The following is a 21,176-nucleotide window of genomic DNA, read 5'->3' on the forward strand; positions in this document are numbered from 1 at the left end:
CAAGATCCCTGCTGAGTCTTTCCATCACAGTCATGAGTATGTTAAATATGGAAAAAAGGTACAAATATGTATGTGTCTCTGTGTGTAAGTAGCAAAGGTCTGAGTACACAAGGTTTCCAAAGCTATGCATAATGAAACTGAAGAATTTGTTTGGAATCCGTGAAGAGGTTCAAAACCTTTTGGATTCTGTCGTGTTCCTGGCATGTGGGTGACAACAAGTAGGCATTACACCCCACCCCACTGCCAATTCAGAAGTTTGTCTTAAATGCATTCTAATTACATCAGGCAGTGCAGAACTGCATCTCACTTTCTTATTCAAGGATTAAATGAATTACGCAAATCAGCAGCAAAAGCACTGGGCTCATTCAGACAAGTAAACAATACACACACGCATACGCACACGCACACAGACACATACAGACACACAGATACAAGCACAGGAGTGTACAGACATGTCCAAGCAGACACACACACACACACACACACACACACACACACACACACATTTGGAGCACCTATGATAATTCACCATCTTAGGTTAGAAACAAGTCCGTTAAGACTCATTTTCATTAAGAAGAATGAAAAGGAAAAATCCTGTTTTCAAAAATATGAATATAACTACCTATCAGTCCAAATACACAGGCCTTTCAATAAGCTTACCTAACAAATTCAAACAAAGGACATTTAGAATGGAAGAGCACTTTAGTTTTCAGTAAGAGAAAGGTTACAAGGGACTCTACTTCACAAGTAACAATGAAGAAGGGTCACTGCACACGAGGTAGTGGTAGTTTACTGGTTAAGGTATTGTAATTGTAATTGCAAAGTTGCAAGTTCAAGCCCCACCACTGCCAATTTACCACTGTTGGCCCTTAACCCTCAATTGCTCAAAGGTGTACTCAAACATGACTGGAAATCACTTTGGATAAAAATGTAAATATAAATGCTTCACCTGTGACAATGAAGAAGTGCAAGTTCTACACCAGTCACAGTAAAGAAAGGTCACCAAGGTCACTTCTTCACCAGTCAGAGTAAAGAACTTAAATGAATTGTCCCAAATCTCCAATACCCCTAATCCCCAAACACAAGTTAATTTTGTGTGGGTTTTTCTTAACCAAGGTGCTTTTTTGCTGGCTGTTCTTCTCAGAAAATGTCACTCCTTATGCACCTTGGCACCTGGAGCACTCCTTGTCTCCAGGAGTGACCAAGTAGCTTACTTCATATGCATCTTTGTGTTTGAGGACCAATGAGAAACAGGAAGGCCAACCTTCTTCTGAGCTTAAGAGTCATATGTTTGCCACATGCCGCAGTACCATGTGAATCCCTTAATGTGTGTGTGCTGCTGTCTGCTGCATTCAGCCTACCAGTAGCTGTTCTTGGTCTTCTTGGGCATGCGGGTGAGGGGCGGGTCCAGGCAACCCAGGTGGTAGTGTAGCTTACAAGTGTCACACAGCAGGAGAAGGTGCTGGTCCTGGTTCCTCTTGCAAATCCCACAGCTACAGAGAGCATGTCAGCAGTTTACAATCAGCATTCGCAGCCTGTACAGCAAGGCGTGGCTACAGCATTGTGGATGTGCATGCTTAATCAGATCTATTGCCAGCGTAGAGTGAGGTCAAACCCTTTCAGCACATGTTCAATGGTGGGCTGAAGGTCACCTGTAGAGCACGGCTGGGAGGTTGGAAGACTTCCCTGGACTTCCACCTTCCTTCTTGCTGGGCTTTCGCTCTTTAGGAGCCTTCAACACAGCTGGCGTGTTGAGTTTCTGTGGATATAGATCAATGTGATGTCACTTCCTTGTTAGAGGAAAAACAGCCAGATGGACTTTACTGTGCTCCTTGGGGTACCATATGCAATGTCATAAATATGAAAAACAAACGAATGGATTTGCAAACAATGACTTAACCAAATTTTAAGCACCCCCCCACACCCCACCCCAAGCCCCACCTCCAGACATTCAAAGTCATTAAAGTTAAGACAACTTCTCTTGGGAGTGTGACCCTCAAGGAAGGCAGTGAAGGACAGGGACATCTCTGTGAGGAAAGGGAGTTTATGGTGGTATATCGGCAGAAAACAGAGGGGGTCGCCTCCATTTCCTTCCCTCACCATCTCTACTGCATCGTGGCTGTCTGGGTTAATTAGAAAAACTCTCTCACAGGGCCAGGCGCCACAACAGCTAAGTCCGCCTAGTCTCTGGAGTGGCTCTAATCTGAGTGCGCTCGATTCCCAGCACCCCAGGGCTCTCTGCGGCGGGTGAAGGGCCCTGGCCTCTGAGCAGGGCACAGGCCAGTGAGATTCCCGCATTGCGCGCTCTGCCCCTCGGGGCTAGCACAGAGATAGTACCCATCTCTATTCAGCAGCAATTTAGGCAAGATTAGAGGAAAAACTGGAAGAAAAAAAAAAACAAAAAAAAAACATTGGCCATCTTGGACTTACACAAGCAGCAGGCGGAGGGCCATCTGGTGGCGGTGCTGTGGGAGTTAGATGGGTTTTGCTACCTTATGAGCATTTCAGAGGTCCCCAAGGCATCCTGGGAAGGGTCATGTGAATGACTGATCCTCTGTCACTTGGGAGTCCACAATAACACTTTGAACCCCCTGCTGAAGTTTCTGAGTTTCAGTTTTAGTTTTTATCTTTATTTTTTATTTTCATTATTTCACAAAGTTCAAATGACAGCAATGATACATTCAAACATCAGTTTATAACATTTTAGAAGAAGCAGTTATATAAGAAGCATTTTATAAGAAGCAGTTATTTTCCCTGAAGCACTATGCTTCATGAAGAGGCCTGAGAGCCCTGAGGACTGTATGACTAGATGCTCACACAGACACCCAAGACCATGTCACCTCTAACAGATCTTTCAAAATTCTCTTCAAAGTGTTCTGCTGCAAACTCCTGTTTCACTCTGGCTGCCCTGAGTGATGTGGCCCTCTCCCAGGGACATCAATAATTTGGGGGTAATGTACAGACACCAGTGACTGATCAGGAATGAAAACGTAGCGGATAGATGACACAAAGACATGAGGCACTTTGACTGATGTTGCTACTTAAACAGCACACGTCTTCTAATTATGTGATTTATGGCCATTGTCGCGGACTGGCTGACACTTTCCATCCAGACTGCCGCCAGCCACCTCCCTGTTCCCACTCCATTATTATACCATTTAGCCAACCTGCTGAGAAATGTTCACATTCTTTTAATTAACCGGCCTTTCGTTCTCTTATTCCATTTCTTTAGTGTGAAGGAACTTTGAAAGATTGTGGGTGCTTGAGTTTGAAATCTTGCTGAGTATGCCACAGTAACTCTAAATGGCTCCCATGATTTTACACGTCTCATAGGTGCATGCGGCATACAGATCTTTCCAGCGGCACAGCCCAGATGGGGAGAGTACATCTGCAGAATTACACCTTTAATTGTGGATATGCGCATGCATGCACACATCTGCATTTGCACGTGTATAAAGTTGTTTTTTTCCCCCTCCAAGTTTGATTTTCATATCATATTTTTAATACAAGCAACAAAATCCACACTACTACTAGTATTAAAGATGCTCACTTTAACACAGCACCTCAGCTCCTGTGCTCCTGTGTGCATCAAAGTGATTAACAAGGTGACAAAACACAGACTACTGGTGATACTTTCTCAATGACAACCCATCTCTCTGTGCATAGGGGTGTGTGTGTGTGTGTGTATGTGTGTGTAGGTCTTACAGCTTGTCTGAAAGTAATTTCTCATTTCGTCTCTGTGCTCTTCACTCATTCACACCTCTACACAGCAGGAGCTGAAACGGCTGCCTGAACGAGTCTCTCTGAAGCAGCTTGCTGTTTGAGGTAACGACTGTCATTCTAAACTCCTCACAACCTAATGACCCCCCCAGAAGTACTCAGTGGAAGATTCCAGAAGAGAACTCCAGTTGGGGGACTTATATGAGCTGCCAGCTGGAGTTAGCTGCAGTATACACATTAATATTTAGAGAAAGAAAAGTTTTGGGGACCCTTTTGCTTTACCTGGATTTCCGTATAAATGGTTCCTACAATGTCACCTGACTTTTTCAAAGTCATAATAATAAAAACACAGGCTAATTTAACAAACACACATATTTTAAATTACAATATCAATAAAAGTATGTGTACACATACAACAAAACTATGTGAACTGCTACAAAAATAACCTCTTTAAAAGAAGATAATTGGAACTGATGTTCTATTCAATTAAAGTCTGAGTTTGCCACATACAAGAAAGCACACAATTCTGGTTACCTGCTTTTAACAGTTGGATTCTGCAATTATGAAAATAACAATATGTACAATATGGCCCAGTCAAAAGAGAATTGAGAGTGCTTTAACAGAAAGAGGTCTAATAAGACTGATAAGGGAGACAAACGGATTTCTAAAGACGTGGGTCTCCATTAGTCCAGTCAGCCAGATGGTTGATTAGTGCACGTGCTTGCTATAGAATCCACTCACTAGTGACAAAGATCCCCAGGGTGACAGCTAAGGCTCTGCAGACATGTGCAGCACTTAACAACATCTGTGTTCATGAGCCTACCACAGTACATGAGTGGCGTTTCATGGGAAACTATGATGAAGGAAACTATCAAGAAAAACATCGCATCACTACTACAGCGTTTTTAAAAATTATTATTTATAATTACATATACAGACCTTGTGTAGAACACTACTAAGACTAGAAGTGCCTACCTCCAAATGTGAAAACTAAGTCCCAATTGTGAAGCATGTACAGGTTTGCTGTCTCTTGGTCTTGTTGACCTAAAATCCTCTGTCTCCTGCAAGGTCTCCAGATGAAATTCAATGGCAGAACATCACCATGTTTGCCTGTGATCTAAAAGGGGTATGGTCATGCAGCATGACTTTGATACTACTGAGTTCATCACACAGAATAAATTCTGCATTTCGAATGGCCAAGTCAGAGTGCTGACCTCAGTCCTATTGAAATCCTGTGATGTGATCTCAAAATGGCTAATCAAGCAAGACATCGCATAATTATACCAGAATAGTTTTATAAAGTGTAATTATTCCAAAATACCTCAAACGTCTGTGCAGGACAGATAAGCAGCTACAGAGACTATCTCGATGAATTTATTGCCAACAGATGAGGTAGCTACGCTAGACTACACTATTTCATTAATATCAGCCTCAATATTTAGTAAATTTAAGGCTTCAACTTACTTTTCCATTAAGGACTTTTATCATTTAAAATCATTTGTTCAATAAAGATATGTCAAATGTTATATATTGTTTATCTTTAAAAAAAAAAAATTTAATAGCTATACCCTATCTAATTGCAACTGTTCAGAAAATTCAGGTTTAAATAAGCCCAGGACAATCTTTCACATGTTCTTACATAAATATTCTTAGCTGGTACTGAGTCTCACACACCATGGCAAATGGCATTGTTAGTGAGCACTGGTATTTAACAAAGAAAGGTTGCACAGAACATGTCAGACTTTCGCGTTTCTCATTCATTAAGTGACCGTCACCCATGGCGACGCACCTCAGCGATGCTGTTGCCATAGTGAAGGGGGGTGCAGGGGTCAGGAGCTTTTAGCTGCTGAGTGTGGGCTGTGAGCACGGCCAATGACAGGTCAATCAGTTAGCACAAATGAAAGAATTTCGCAAACAGGAGAGTCATTACAGCAGGGGGAATTACCCGACGCTAGCAACCCCATGGGAGTGCTGCCCGCAATCTAGATTTCCCTCAATCACATCTCATTCCCATGGTGTGAGCGTGACAGGCCGACGTGTGGATTTCTCTTTCGCAATGCTCCGAGAACTCAAATATGACCAACAGAAAACAGCAAGGGATCTGTTAATGTGAATCTCAGAACACTGACTGATTGGACACTGGTTCAAGCACTGGAGTGTTCTGCTGCCAAAAAAGCAAACAAATAAACAAACAAAAAAAAATCACCTCATAAAAAGAAGCCTGAAATGATCAGAAGCAATTTTGGCATATAATGATGCATAAGTGGACTCGCCTGCTTCTTTTTAAGTTGAGCTGACACTCGTTTTTTTGGGGTGAGGTGATGCTCCAGAAGAAACTCTCTCCCTGGGGCATGTGCCACTACGTGCTTATCACACCTTTAAACTTCATCAGAAACATGTGGTTATAAACATGTTACTGACAGTTACTGCTATCCATCTTCCATCTCATTCAGACCACAGGAATTATGTCTTTATGTCTCTATGAGGCAGAGCAAGGCAAAGAAACTGTGCATGGCAACAGAGTATAAATGTACAGACTGTATAAAATGCACCCCAAAGACTATAATTATGTCTGTTAATTTTAACTATGATATGTTTCAATTCTTCAGTCTGTACATCAAAGCTTCAGTGAGCACACTGTCGGTATGATGAAGAGAAGTGATATGAGGAGCAGAGTCTGTGTATTTGTGTGTGGGTATGAGTGAGTGAAGAGCAGTGCTGGTAGCAGAAAAGCTGGGAGGAGAGACAGGGAGTGTGGGGCTGAAGGTGCAGACATATGACGGGCAGTGTACCTGTCCCAGGATGCCTCCCATCATGCTCCACATGGCCTGGCCCTCCGTCCTCAGAAGCCCATTGACATTCTGTAGGTCCTCCAGAGACTCGCACAGCTGCAGATAAAAGAGTCACATGGCTGCAGATAAGATAAGACAAGGACAGGCCTGGCACCTGTCCATTAACACACACACTCACACTCACACACACACACACACACACACACACACACACACACACACACACACACACACACACACACACACACTCACATGCACGCACACACACAGCTGCATGAAAAACTGTCCACAAATACAAGGGTAATGCAGTGAATGTTCAAGTGGGCACATGCAAGTATATGAGCAAACATAAAAAGTTTATAAACCCAATCACTGCCCCCTAAAACACATATGTGATACAATATCTTGAACTTAAGACATATACAAAGCTGGAGCAAACAATGAAATATAGAGAAACAGCACCCCACTTTCCCCAGTACACATCCCTCACACAGGAGAGAATACAAACATACAGACACCAACACAAACGTGCACACATACCCACATGTGCACACACACGCAGGCACACACACACGCAGGCACACACACACACGCGCACACACACCCTAAGCGCTGGCATTTGAGTGTGCGGAGGCCCCTCGGAGCTCCAGACAGCAGATAAGCGGCAGGCAGCAGAGCGATAGAGAGGATGATGAGAGGGAACAGTGGAGAGGTGAAGTTATTATGGGAGTGGGAATCCAAACTGGAGAGTGCTGCCTCTTATCTCCCTCCCATTTGAAGATGAGACCATGCACAGAGAGCTAACATAAAAAGTAAAAAAACCCAGTTTGTGTAGACGAGAGGCTCACACCCATCCTGAGGCTGAAAGCACACCTGGGTCAAAGGTTCAGAAACCTCTGCTTGGTAGACTCAATGCTATTAACTTAAAACCTGTGGTTTGCTTGCACATATCAACAAATGTTCAAAGACACAAGATTAGAGTCATCAGAGACATCATTTTGAACTGACTGGTACATGACTACTGAGTCTTGTTATATGAGCAATTTGTGCTCCTATATTACATTTGACTATGTATTTACACTGCACTTTGATTAGAGAATGTGGCCTCCAGTTATCTCTTCAGGGACAACATCAGAGAGCAGCATCACCGATATTTCAAAGTTTGTACTCTCGTCCTCCATGTTTTAGACATATATCTGCATTATGTGTGCTGTACCAGTTCCACTGTATCCAACAGCAATTTGTCACCGCCTTCTCCCAAGGCCAGAGTCATCTTAAAGCGATTCAAGCGGAGCAATTAGCAACACACACTCCATTAATAACATTTAATATGTGTCGCGCAGGAATAGTGAACGCAACATTAACTCCCTCCGCTTACAGCCTTCCCCCTCAGAAGTCCAGGACTCATGGAATCTCATACTGCCAGGGGTCACACACTCAAGAAAAGCCAGGGAAATTATGTAATAGCAGTTGTGGTGCAGGTGGCTGACTGTGTTGGTGGGGGGAGAAGAAGAAGAGTATGGTAGGTGTGGCCTACTGCATAAAAGGATTCCATGTCAATATATTCCATGTATGCTAGTTTATTTCTTCCCGTGGCTGGCTTCTTAAGTAACGTTCAGGTAAATAAATGGAGGACAATTGGTGTTAGGCAGAGGAGGAGGATGTCATTCACATGCTATTTAAAAGAAAATGTCTGCTATGCAAGGAAGGCACTGAAGCACTAAACAGAAGGAAGAGAAGAAGAACTTCACCCTGATTCCGGTTATTAATCACCCTCGCCTGCTTGCACAGGTCACACAAGAGGACCTGGAGGGTGTGGTGGTGGTTTTCTCCTTTTCTCCTGTACCTTGTTGTACTCCACGTGTAGTTTCTCCTGCTCGCTCTCCAGCTTGTCTTTCAGGTTCTTCTGCTCTGAGATGTTGTCCTGGATCTGGATCATCCGCATGTTCCGCTCTGAATACCAATGGACACACAGATCAATGTGAAGATGGTTATCTACTTACAGGAAAAATAGCACATCAGAGAGAGAGGGAGGGAGGGAGGGAGAGAGAGTGAGAGCAAAAAAGAGAGAGACAGAAAGGAGGGAGAGAGAGAGAGAGAGAGAGAGAGAGAGAGAGAGAGAGACAGGGAGAGGGAGAGAGTGAGAGTACTGAAGGAGGGTAGGCCTCCTGCTGGAGCGTAATGGAGTGTGCACCCAAGGTTACCCCACACATCTGCTCTTAGCATCACTCATTTGGAGGGCGAGTGGCTCTGTGCAAGGCCACATACCGAGTGAAATGCATGTCTGGCACTCACTTTCTTAATTCTGCCTGCTGTTTTGCAGTGAGGGATGAGTAGTAACGCGGGGACACGGGGATTTCTACATTCAAATGAGCAAAGCTTCGGAGGCAGCCGTAAACAGCACATTTCTGGATGGCCAACTAATGTGCTTAGTGAGCTCATTTTAAGGTCTTTAGAACATTACAATAGTTCGAGGCATGTGTTTCTCTAGGCTGCCCATTGAGAAACACAGCAGCGAACATGCAGGCCAGTCTATGGAATGGCCCTAATGGGCGCCTTTAAAGGGTAAGCCACAGCCAGCCACCCACACATTATATTCCATACTCCAGGTGTTTACTATATAACCACAAGAAAAGGACTTATGGAAAAATATTTAAAACATGATAGAAAATTCTGCAATACTCGAACAACAAACATGGTTATTAGCAATGATATGGTTATGTTGGACATAGAGGATATGTTTAAGAGATGTACTTCAATGTCCACTATCCTTTTGGGCTCTGAAAATGGCATAAAATACCACCGAAATACAGTACTGCTGTAAAGACATTGTCAACAAAACAAAGTGCGAAAACCATTGTTCTGTGTCAGTGACAGCTTTAGCTTTACTGTTAGTAGCTGCTCAGTCTGTTAGCACAGAATGGGCACACACCCAGGTAGTAGTTGACGAAGTCAGCGGTGAGGGCAGGCTGCTTGTGCTTGCGCCGGCCATCCACGCTGGCGCTGGTGTCCGACGTGTCCACGGGGAAGATGTCCGTGCTGATGCCCATCAGCTCGGCCTTGCGCATCAGCTTGCGGATGGCTGAGGCACTGGAGGTGAGTGGGCGGGGCAGCTTCTCTCGTGGCACCCAGGCCTGCGGCCGTGTGTTCCGTGATAGCTCCGCTTTGGCCCGGTACTGCTGCAGTCGTGTGGTGATCCTCGCCTGGGGATCGACCCACACACATCATTAGGAAAGAAACCACAAGGGAGATCCAATCCTAGAGCTGTTTCAAGCTAAAGTCTTCTAATAATGGTTAATCTCTGGGTTATTTGCATGCTGACAATATTGTAAAATAGCACTTCCATTGTCTTGAGTCCATATACAGTGTATAACAGCCAAAACGGGACAGAAATGAGCTCTAAATGTCATTAAGTTACTAATACTGCAGAGCTTATGGACAGTGGAGGAACTAGAGAACCTGAATGCTTTGATCCTGCAGAGGGCAGTGAACTGTGAGGCTTGGCAACTTTGGTGGTGTTTTAGAACACACCTGGGCCTCAGGGGTGAGCTGCTTCTCTCTCTCATGCAGAGACACTTTGCAGTAGGACTGCAGGGCCAGGTAGTTCTTCCTCTTCCACTTCCTGTCAAAGCGGTCAGCATGCTGCTTGCAGTAGGCAAAGAATGGGTCGGCTATGTCCTGCAGAGAAACATGACCATAGACAGGCAGACATGGCGAACAGTTTTATATGTGAATGCACGAGACCAAGCTGGAGTGCATAAGATCTCATGGAGAGATGTCTAAAGGTTGCAGTATGTTCATACAAAGTAGATGAAGTGTGTGCTGGATACTGTGAGCATGTGCATTCTTTGGGATAAATAGATGCAATATGGTTTGTTGTCTTATTGCTAGTTACAGCGTGTTCTTTTCTGGCTACAAATTGAGCATCCAAAACTGAACCAAGGCAGCTAGTTAATTTGACAGATCACAAGCCAGTGGGCTGGAATTTGTTCGTGTCAATTTATCTGGTCAAGAAGCTGTTGCCAGGATACAACCATGCTGGCAGTGGGAAGATCTGAACCAAAAAAGCCTTTAAGTATTTAATCATAGCTACAATCTAAACAAAATTTAAATTAAACTTATAATATTAGTGTCCAATTATAGCTCCTAGTTGATGTAGTGTGCACAGAGAACCACGCAATGCAAGTTCATGGATTTAAAAACACAATATATAAGCTCTAAAGTTTTGTGTATCCTCTCACATTTCTAGATATTGTTACATGGCAATTTCTCAAGAAATCATTTTGTGTTCTCCAATCCCAGTATGCCTGATAATTTTAATGTATGATTTCATTATCAGGTGAGATAGGAGTGTGTACTGAGAGGCATGCTCACCCCTTCTGCACTCTGTGGTAATGACACCCGGCACACCAGACAGTAGTTTCTGCACGTGCAGATAACTGTGACGGATACACCACAACAACAGGTCTGTAAATTTCCCCACTTTTTATGGCGTGGCTTCCAGGAAACGTTCCGCTACCATTTTTTCACAGAAACCGACGAGCTTCTGTTCCATGGTTGTCCTACCATTTGGCAGATCAGATCATAACTTTGTCCAGCTCACTCCTATACAAGGCTTTAGTTTATTGGCAACCTGTTACCACCAAAATCTTTCACAATATGGTCGCAGGGTGGGTCTGAAGCACTGAAAGCCTGTTTCTAGGTTAAGTACTGGGAATTTCTAACTGAGCCTTAAGGTGAGGATATAGATGGGCTGACAGAATGCATCACAAGTTACATTAACTTCTGTGTGAGTAATGTCCTGCCCACCAGCACAGTATGGTGTTTTCCTAATACCAAACCCTAGATTACTAGGGACATAAAGACTCTCCTTAATGGCAAAAAGAGTTGAACAAGTTAAATGAGTTAAACCTTTAAAAGATTGACACACTGGAATCACTGTTGGCCCCCTGGCCCCTCAACCATTCCCAAATCACTATACAGCCCCCTGCTAGCAGTGCTCAGGTCCCTGGAACTGCCCCTCTCCCCTCTCCATTCATACCAACCTTCACATGTGAACAGGTGAAAGTGCAACTTGAAAGACTGCAAACATTCAAAGCAGCAGGATCCAATGGAGTGAGCGCAGAGGTACTCAAGAGATGAGCAGAACAGCTCTGTGGAGTCCTTCCACATACGTTCAAGCCTGAGACTCTGTAGGGTTCTCAGATTCTGGAAAACATGCCTGATGCTTGTGCCCAAAAAGGCATTCCCTTTGACTTCTTGTTCTTTGACTTCTCCAGTGCCTTTATCACCATACAGCCTTTACTGCTGGGAGATAAACTCAGATACATGCAGCTGGATGCTCCACTTATGAACTATACTACAGACTACCTTATCAGTATGTGAGAGTAGAAAGCAGCCTGTACAGGGGCCCCCTCAGATGACTGTTCTCTCTCCTTTCCTGTTCACTCTGTGGCCCTCTAACTTCATGGCACTTTCAGAAATGTTCTGATGACTCTGCATCAGTAGGCAGCAGGAGGCAGAATACAGTGGACTGACTGTCAACTTCATGGAGTGGCATAACCGGAACCATTGCAGCTAAATATCAGCAAGACAGAATAGCTGGTCATGGACTTGTGCCAGAATTAGCGTATTTTGACCTATGCCTCCATGTCCACTACTAAAAATACCTTGGAGTACAGATGACAGACTGCATTAGACCAAGAACATGGAGGCCTGCTATACGAAGGGCCAGAGACAACTACTTCCTGCAGAGACTGCACTCCTACAATGTCTGAAACAAGATCCTGCTGAAACAAGAGGTTCTATCAGGCAGTGGTATACAGTAGGAGTCGACCGATATGTTTTTTTCATGGCTGATATCAATACTGACTATTAGGTGATCAAGGACACTGATAACCGATATTACCATAAATTTGATATTTGTAGTGTGAAAATTTGCAATAATCCAACTCTTACTCACAACTGTTGTGCCCAAGTCAAACAGTAGAATCCTTAGATGTAGCATGTTGGTAGATGTGTGTACTTTTACTGAATGAAAATAGTAATGAAATTGACCAGAAATTGTGTATAACAATGTTTTATGCTTGTCTGCATAGTGTGCCATGTGTGCACACCCCATTTTACCCTAGATGCTCCATGTCATGAGCCAGGCACATGCACCTATCAGTGCAATCTTTTACACTAGTTGCATGTGGTATGCAGCATTGAAACTAATGTTTGCAGCAAGTGCAAAAGTTCTTTGGGTCAATTTTTGCTGCTTGCCATGTGGCAAACCAACAGTTTCTACCCAAAAATGGTACAACAGAATTTTTGCCAGATTAAAGATTAAATCATGCAGAAAAAATGCAATCGCCATTACTGAGTTGTTAACAGATACTGTATTATCATTCCCATGGAAGGCTTCTGTAAAGCTCATTCCAATTCGCAGGAATATTTTTCATTATGTTCCTATACATGCAGATAACTGAGTAAGTCACATCCGGTGTGACTTAGCAAGCAGCCACTGCACATCTGGTGTAAAATGGGATTTAGGCTCACATGATCCAAATGCATTCAAACTACTATAGAAGCAGAATGGGTCTGCACACTATGTGTGCTCCCATACACAGAAACCTCATTCTGACCAAACAAATGTGATGCTTCAGGCAGGCTTTATACTGCGTGCATGAGTCACGTTTGTTTGGCTAGAGTGTACTTGTGCATCGGAACAAAAACTCTGCAAAAAGTATACTGACAGTCATCATCTCAAGTTGTGTGTGTGAGGGTGAGTGAAATATGACCAAGTGCATTTTGCTTTTTGGCAGCTGAGTGGCTGAACCTTGACATGAATGCAGGCGCTGCTTCATTCCCACATTAATCACAAACACTGAAAACCATGTTTGATTGGGTCTGATGTGGTCCAACATTTATACCAATCCAACAGCACTGTGACAGAGAGACTATAGAGGTGTTTGCGTGTTATACTTGATGCGTCATCCATATTTCAAGTAACCCAATAACACTATGGGCTGGACATTTGGGCCAGACTACAGACATCTGTCCCCCCCCCCAAACACCCCCCCCCCCCCCCCCCATCAGCGCTGCATCAAATCCGTACATATATAAAACAACAACAACACTTTTATTGTCAAGGAAACAAGTTCAAGTGGCAATTATGATGATAGGGAAAATGCTGAATATTGGATCTTATTATCCATGGGGGCCAATAATCATTCAGCACCGAGTACCCAGTGCCATCTTCTAGGCAGTGGTGTGCTGGACCAGGATATAAAGGACATAGCTCCAGACTGAAAAAGATTGTCAGGAAAGCCTGCTCTGTCATAGGAGTTGGAACTGAACCAGGATGCTTAATAAGGTGATGAGGATTCTACACAACACCTTCCAACTCCTTCAGGACAGACTTGTTAAGATGAAGAGCACCATCAGCGGCACTGATCCCCCCCAAAATGTTCCACCGAGAGGCACAGAAAGATGTTTTTGCAGGTACACATTAAACTGTATAACTCCTCCCCTTGCTGCAGCAACATGGGACTAGAATGTTACTGATGCCTTATGCTGTTTGCCTTCATACACAATCACTGCGCAATAGACTATAATTCTAACTACTCCTCGTCTTCCTCACTCTCTCACGGATAACTACTTAAGAATCGCTCCAAACAGTTTTTATTATCAATATGTAATGTGAGAGATAATACATTACTTTATGTCTGGTAGATAACAGATGCAACTCTTAGAGGTATTTATTTTTATTTTATGTCATTTCATTATGTTTTATCTCAACATATTTTATTGCATTGTTGTGTCTGTTCTATGCTAAACAGTGCTGCTGTTACACACAAATTTCCCTTGGGATGAAAGATGTTACAGGCCCATAATGTTAAGAATAAGAAATGCTGTGTCACATCTGAGCCATTACAAAGGTGATATTTCTCCTCAGCAGCCCTGAATTCCACCTGTGCACATCCGCCCACGTGCAAAACCTGACCATTCCCCTCCCCCTGAGGCCACCAGTGGAACCACCATTTTCCCTGTGCCCACCGAATCGTTTAGGCTTAAGGTTTCTCGCTGGACACTATCAGCGCGCCTAGCCATTGATACCAGGCCCTTTGCACAGCTGAGTGGTTTAAGTGGATTGCTGCGAGCAGGCCCCCACCAACACCCCCCATCCCCAAGTGTTTATCAGTGCTGAGCGTCACCTTTGTGCCACAGGCCCCTCTGATACAGCCTACATACTTGGGCCATAAAATTGATGGGCTGTAACCATGGGCTAGCACTAGGAGAATTCCTGAACTTGTTACACTGGGGTTAGTTGATCCCCAGTGTAAATCAGGAAGGAGAACAAACCATTACAATTAACACCAAGATTTTCTTGTTTTTTTTCAATACAAATAACATGGAGTTAATAGGTGTCTTGACAGCTTGATGTTTGAGCCTGTCTGATCTCACTAAACAGTTGCAGGTATGGAGCGGTGAAAATAAGCTAACACTCTTGGCAGTGCCTGAATGAGGGAGACAACTTTCTCCTCTGTAGTGGGCCCTGCAGTATTCCATATGCAGCAGCAGCATCCAGGGGGCTGTTTGATAATCACAGCATCTTGGCGAAGGCCATCAGCAAGCATAAATCCTAATGTCTCCTGTATCCCAGCTGTAGTGTGCCATTTTTCCCAACATGCATTGAGAGCCTGCTTGGTGGCAGCAGGACATGAGCACACCTGCATAAGGAGAGCCTCAGAAATGAAGAATGGCTCAGGGCAGCTTAGAGCTGCTTTATTACACTGTGCATGCATGCAGACATGCATGCATGCAGACATACATGCACAGAGACATACATGCATGGGTGCAAACACACACACACACACTTCAGCAAACAGAACTTCCACACATGGGCTTTATGAGAGGATATAGCTCTATGACGGATTAAACGGAAGAGAAAGAAACTGATAGGTTTGCTCAAAAAGTCTATTGAGAAAATCATCGAGTTTAAAGAAATTTTCACATTAGAGTTGTCAGAGGAACATGTCCAACTTAAATCTTTTAAACTAACCCATCATAAAATTCCCAAGTGGGAATCAGTATTTATTATCACCATGTTTTTGGCAGACCAATTATTCTCTTGTAATCTGACAGGAGCACACTGGTGTTTGTTTTACTGCCATGATTGCCCATGAAGAACTAGATCCTCCATCATGCCTACACCCTGGGTGGGTGCAAACGCCCAGAAATAGCGCAGCCTTTGCTCACCTCTTCGGCAGCAGCCTCGGAGAGGAGACCCTCCCTCTGAGCACACGTCACATGGAAATAGGAGCGGCACATGCCAGCATCGCAGCTGATGCACACGCCTGTGCGGGCAAAACGGGCATCCTCACACAGACTGCACTCCTGCACACACACAAGACACACACTTCCAAATATGAGCCCATTGATCAACATGCTTTTTAAAAATGCCACAGCAGCCTACAACTGGCTTGGGCATTCTGCTATTACTTTTAAATGAACTAGATTTAGAATTTATATGGTCTTTAACTGGTATTATTGTCACTTCACACTGATATGTTATATCATGCAGTAATCACCTTAGATTATTTGTAGTTTCAAAAAAGTAAATCGGGTAAACTCTGCATAATGGTTGTGTATTAGAGATTGAATATGAAAGTGCAAATATAATCATTATAAAGTGACTAAATTCATTTTTATTGCATAGTTCTCCATTAATGATAAGCTGGACAACCAGACACTAAAAGCCTGTTTGACTTTGTCAGCACCTGATGAAGTAGAAGGTCACCATTTCAGAACCTTGAAAATATGTCAATTACATGAACTCAAAATTAAAATAATAATAGCCTTTTCAGGGGCAATTTTATTTCAAACATTAAAGGAAGACACTGAAGTGCTTTTAAAAGGAATTTGCTTCACTGTATATGTACCCTATTCTGGCTTACTGACCCTAAAACTTACTTTCAGGTAAAGAAAATGTCAGAATATCACAATTCAACATGGAAATTCTTTGGAGAAATGCAGAGAACAGATTCTAGGCAGGCAGAAGTAGCACTGTTATGAAACCTTCGTTAAATGACCCAAATAGGTGGATTAAGTAAAGGTGTTACATATACCATAGACTATGGTACTAGTGTAGTACTGGGGTTGCTGGAATGCTGATCCCCACTACACAGTACATGAAATACATGAAATACACTTTAGAAAAGCAGGTATTGTGACATTATATCTAAAGAAACTAACTACTGTCATAAAATGTTTTACTGTTATTGTCAGTGGATGTCATGATGTCTCTATTATAGAATCAGATGTATGTCCTTCTAAAATATGATTGCTTTGGGCCAAGTTCATTGCCTTTAGTCATAAATAAAGACAAAATAGTCAAGCTACAAAATACCTGGTTAATAAAAATATCACTTGTCAAAAGTGAAGGCCATGTTGAGTAAAGTAAAACCAAGCTCACTGTCATACTGGAAATGTTCGTACTTACTTTGGCACCATATTTGTTGTAGTTCATCTCTGTTAGAGTTACTGGCCTCAGTTTGTCGATGTCTCCAAACGCTACACCTGGAACATAGAGGGCGCACACCACATGCACCCACCTTTGAAGAGAACACAAGCCCATGGGGCTACTTAACACTGATCATGGATCAGTTCATCTGTGTTTCTGCATGCTGGTGAATAGACCTTTCAACTTAGGCTGCTGCATTAGCCTTTATATTAATGCATGGCTATTTATGAGGTTAACAGTGCATATAGTATTCCCACAAACAAAGCTGTGACTAGATAATGCAAATACAAAACCAGGCTGTGGAGAGAAATGCACTGCTTCAGTAAATTTTGTTCCCTCACCACTTTCAGGCAAGGAAATCCTCAATTGCTGGTTTGAACAGGCTCTAACTTGACCATTTCTTCTGACAAAATTTCAAATGCAGACTTGGAGCATGGGAATCCGAAGTCCAATATAAAGATATCCATCTCTGGCAAGTACGCGCTCCACACTTTAATTTGCTGTGTTTTTCATGCTCTAGTGAAGTAGCAAATTCGGGTGCAGGCAAGCTGAGGAGCACTATCAGCGATAACGTGGCTTGAGTCTCCACGCTCCGCACAGCCTCCCACCTCTCTCTCTCTCTCTCTCTCTCTCTCTCTCTCTCTCTCTCTCTCTCTCTCTCTCTCTCTCTCTCTCTCTCTCTCTCTCTCTCTCTCTCTCTCTCTCTCTCTCTCTCTCTCTCTCTCTCTCTCTCTCTTTCTCTTTCTCTCTGAGAATTCTCAGCCTCATGTTGGTTCTCCTCTAAGGTCTTAATGAACAACAAACCAATTTTTCTCAAGTTGCTGAGCAGAGCAAAATCCAGAAAGTTAAACTATCACACTCCAGAAATAAATGAATAAAACAAATAAAGAAATAAACTTTAAAAGGTGGTAGTAAATGCTGAAAGGAATGTTAAAAAAAATGATGTTAAAAACACACCTTCCAGCGTCCGTCTCTTTGAAAATTCCATCCTGACTAGGGCAGAGTTCACAGCTGGGCGTGACCCCGTTTTTACAGGCATCGCAGAACCATGGCTCTGTGGAGTTCTCCGAAGCTGAACTCATGATTGAGTCACTCTCACCATCGACTCCATAGCAACCTGAGGGGGGGAAATGGTCAATATTACTATTAGTAGTAGCAGTAGGAGTCATTTAATCATTTAACTTCATAACAATGGAGAGGAGACTTTACTTTGGTCATAGTCTAGCTGCTTGCTGTCCACTCACCTCCCCATTTTTTTTTTGTGCAAGAGGTGAGATGGTAAAAATTGTGTAGCAGGAATCTGGCTATGCATTTGCTTGATAACATGACAGTCCAGTAGCTGGCTGGTAATTAGCAACCTTTTACTTTCATGGATGTTGATAGCACTTGATTTAAACAATGCACTTGCTAAACACTACAGTCAAGTTTTTATCTTTGGTCAAAACGTTTTTAAGAAGATGCTTCCAAAGAACAACTATTATTCACTTGATATTATTTACCAATACATTTTCCATATATATTTAAGATCTATTCAGTTGAACATATGTTCACAGGACACAGTGAAAGCGAGTTTTCTGAGGTTTTCTCTAAAATATGTCAGTAAAACACCTATATCGGACTGTAAAAGTCCTTCCAAATATAATCAGGCCCATAAGAATGTTGCATCACTCTGTCTTCAGTAACCCTGCTGAAAGGCCACTCACGTCAGAATGATGACACGCTGCAGCTCCTCATCACCTGTCTGCCTCCACATTATCCAGTACTCTTTCTACTCTTCTCTTTATTCTTTCAATGTCTGCCCACCAGGTGCACAAGGCCATCCAAGCAAATGGTAATATCATGGGAGCAAAAGGCTAGAAGCACCAAGCCAATGAACGCATTCTAAACATTGTCTTCTTAATTTTCCAGGGCTGCAAAAACAATTATTGCACTGATCGGGTTACTCTGGCACCTATTAAACCCAGCAAACGTGCTCCGTGCCACCAATGAGGACGGCAATCAGCTCCTCACCGCCATTTCAGAGATAACGCTCTCCTTCCTAATTCAACAAACCAGCCTGGAGGCAGCAGCAGTATGGGGAGGGGCCAACGAATAAACTTGGAGTTCCGTGCGCTTATCATAGCAAGCTCGCAGAGCCCAGCAGGCTGAATGAGGAAGGAAAGAGAAGCCATGGTTCTGGGGTTGCACGGCTTCCACTGGGAAACACAGATATTGAAAGATAATAACTTTTAAGAAGGTGAATGGAAGGGAAGCATCTAGGGGCAGAATTCCAGGAAAAAGACTGGGCTTATATTGTACATAAGATAAAACAGCTTGTGTTCAGTGAGCCAGGTGTGTCAGAGACAGATTAGTTAGGTCTCAAGTCTTGCCGTTTCACAAACAGTTGCTGTTCTATTTCTCTTATACCAGCTTGATTGTACCTTCAACCCAGGACATGCGCAATTACCACTGTTTGTAGAAGGCAAATGAGAGGTTCTGTGTGAGTTTTCACCTTGCTGTGATCTGCAGGGGCAGGAGAACCCCCCACTCTCTGAGGGTCCACTTAGCTCAGCTCAACAGTTCCATAGAGAAAAGTATTACCGTACGACTGCTGGCAACAGTTAGGCACTTCATACTTATTGGGCTTTGAACTGTGGTGCTGATGCCCACACCGATCAGGGTGCTGTATTAATAGACTTCCCGCTGAACCATCAAGCAAATCTGTGATGTTCCTTTTGAACTGAGATACAAGGTTGGAACTGCTAAGCCATAGGATACAGCATACAAGATTATCCTAATCAGAAATTAAGAGCTCGGTAGTTAGACAGAGGCTGATGAACCTGTTCATCTCATAATTCATTGCATATCTCCTGATGAGCATGACCATACTTATGTAAATGGATTTATTAAGGCTTTGCTATTGCTCACCAGTGCTGCACAAATTTTTTACTCTTAAATTTTTAACTTAAGTTTTTATTCAAAAGGAAATTGCAGCATTTTAACTGTAAGATGTTAATGCAGGCTTGGCGGAACTGCTAACATAAAGCAGCATTCGTGCACTTTACATTTGTTCTCAAATTAAATGAATTTAAGTCCTTATTTGATAGAGCAAGAAAGCAAGCCAAACAGAAAGAAATGAGAGTGAGGGAGAGAGATACAGGTGAAATTTTGAGAGTGCTGTCTTAGCCTATATTCTGACAACTTTCATCCAACATTAGCTGGAGATGGCCTAATGGAGAGCTCTAGTATTATTAGCAGAGTCTGCCTCGAAAGCAGGAGCACAGTGATGAACAGCAGAACGAAGTCGGCTGAGGGTGCAAACGAGCACAGCCAATTAGAACTGACAGACCTGCTGCCTAACAAGACACACGGGGGCGAGTGGAGAGAAAAGAGGCAGAAGTGAAAAGAGGATAAAGAGAGAGCAGAGATGGTCTTCCATCATTCAAATCAGCACTATTCAATCATAGTTCGATAATAAGACAAAAAAGTCAATCTCCTTAAATCCAGCTCCGGGTGTTGCGGATGAGGTGCTTTGAAATTAGAAATGGTGAAAAGCTTTTAGGGAATTTTTTCTTAAAATCTTTAGCCCCCCCCCCCCCCCCCCCCCCAACACAAACAGATTCTAATGTTTAAATGTATAATTGAAAAAAGTAAGTCCTTTGGGGTTCAGCAGAGCTTTGTCAATTCAGCTACCCAAATCATCAGCTAGAAGATAAGGCAAAAGAGTGCACAATCCAATATAACAACCACTTAAGTGGAGTGGTGGTCTCTCTTCCAAGAAATCCCAGTAGTTCTGATAAATGAACAACGACAAATATAATATGCAGTCATATAGCAGACACAGGCAATTCTACTTGAAGTATGTCAAACAGAAAAACCTTGAGGACAGTGAGCATTAGTTAGTAGCACCTGTGCTCCCAATATCCTGAGAAGCATCTCACTAGGAGCAGGGAGGATTCGAGGCAACATACAACATGCGGGTTGGGAGTTCAGAAACCCATGGAAGGAAGCATGATTTTAACCTTGAGCCAGACATTTGATTTGAATGAATTCAGTAATTAACCAGCTGTGTTCCAGGGTAAATCGGTGTGTGAGCCAGGTGCAATGGAATGGATATGGGAACATGTTAAGCCCTCTCCTTAATGCTGCCCTCTAAAATTAATAACAGTGATACACGG

General features: G+C 43.1%; 1 protein-coding gene across 6 annotated transcripts in view; it reads right to left on the reverse strand.

The window, feature by feature from the left end:
• Positions 1–21,176, reverse strand: part of phf14 (PHD finger protein 14) — a 58,083-nt gene that overhangs the window by 28,715 nt on the left and 8,192 nt on the right. For all 6 annotated transcript variants that reach the window (XM_027010130.2, XM_027010129.2, XM_027010128.2 and 3 more), the window contains exons 5-13: positions 17,977–18,136; positions 16,999–17,110; positions 15,756–15,893; positions 10,044–10,190; positions 9,445–9,715; positions 8,359–8,465; positions 6,513–6,608; positions 1,653–1,759; positions 1,362–1,493 (exon numbers count right to left, since the gene is read on the reverse strand). In XM_027010130.2, coding sequence (XP_026865931.2) covers positions 1,362–1,493; positions 1,653–1,759; positions 6,513–6,608; positions 8,359–8,465; positions 9,445–9,715; positions 10,044–10,190; positions 15,756–15,893; positions 16,999–17,110; positions 17,977–18,136 — 1,270 coding nt within the window. The remainder of the gene's footprint in view (positions 1–1,361; positions 1,494–1,652; positions 1,760–6,512; positions 6,609–8,358; positions 8,466–9,444; positions 9,716–10,043; positions 10,191–15,755; positions 15,894–16,998; positions 17,111–17,976; positions 18,137–21,176) is intronic.

Source organism: Electrophorus electricus, chromosome 8 (assembly GCF_013358815.1).
Source record: "Electrophorus electricus isolate fEleEle1 chromosome 8, fEleEle1.pri, whole genome shotgun sequence".
Taxonomy (NCBI): domain Eukaryota; kingdom Metazoa; phylum Chordata; class Actinopteri; order Gymnotiformes; family Gymnotidae; genus Electrophorus; species Electrophorus electricus.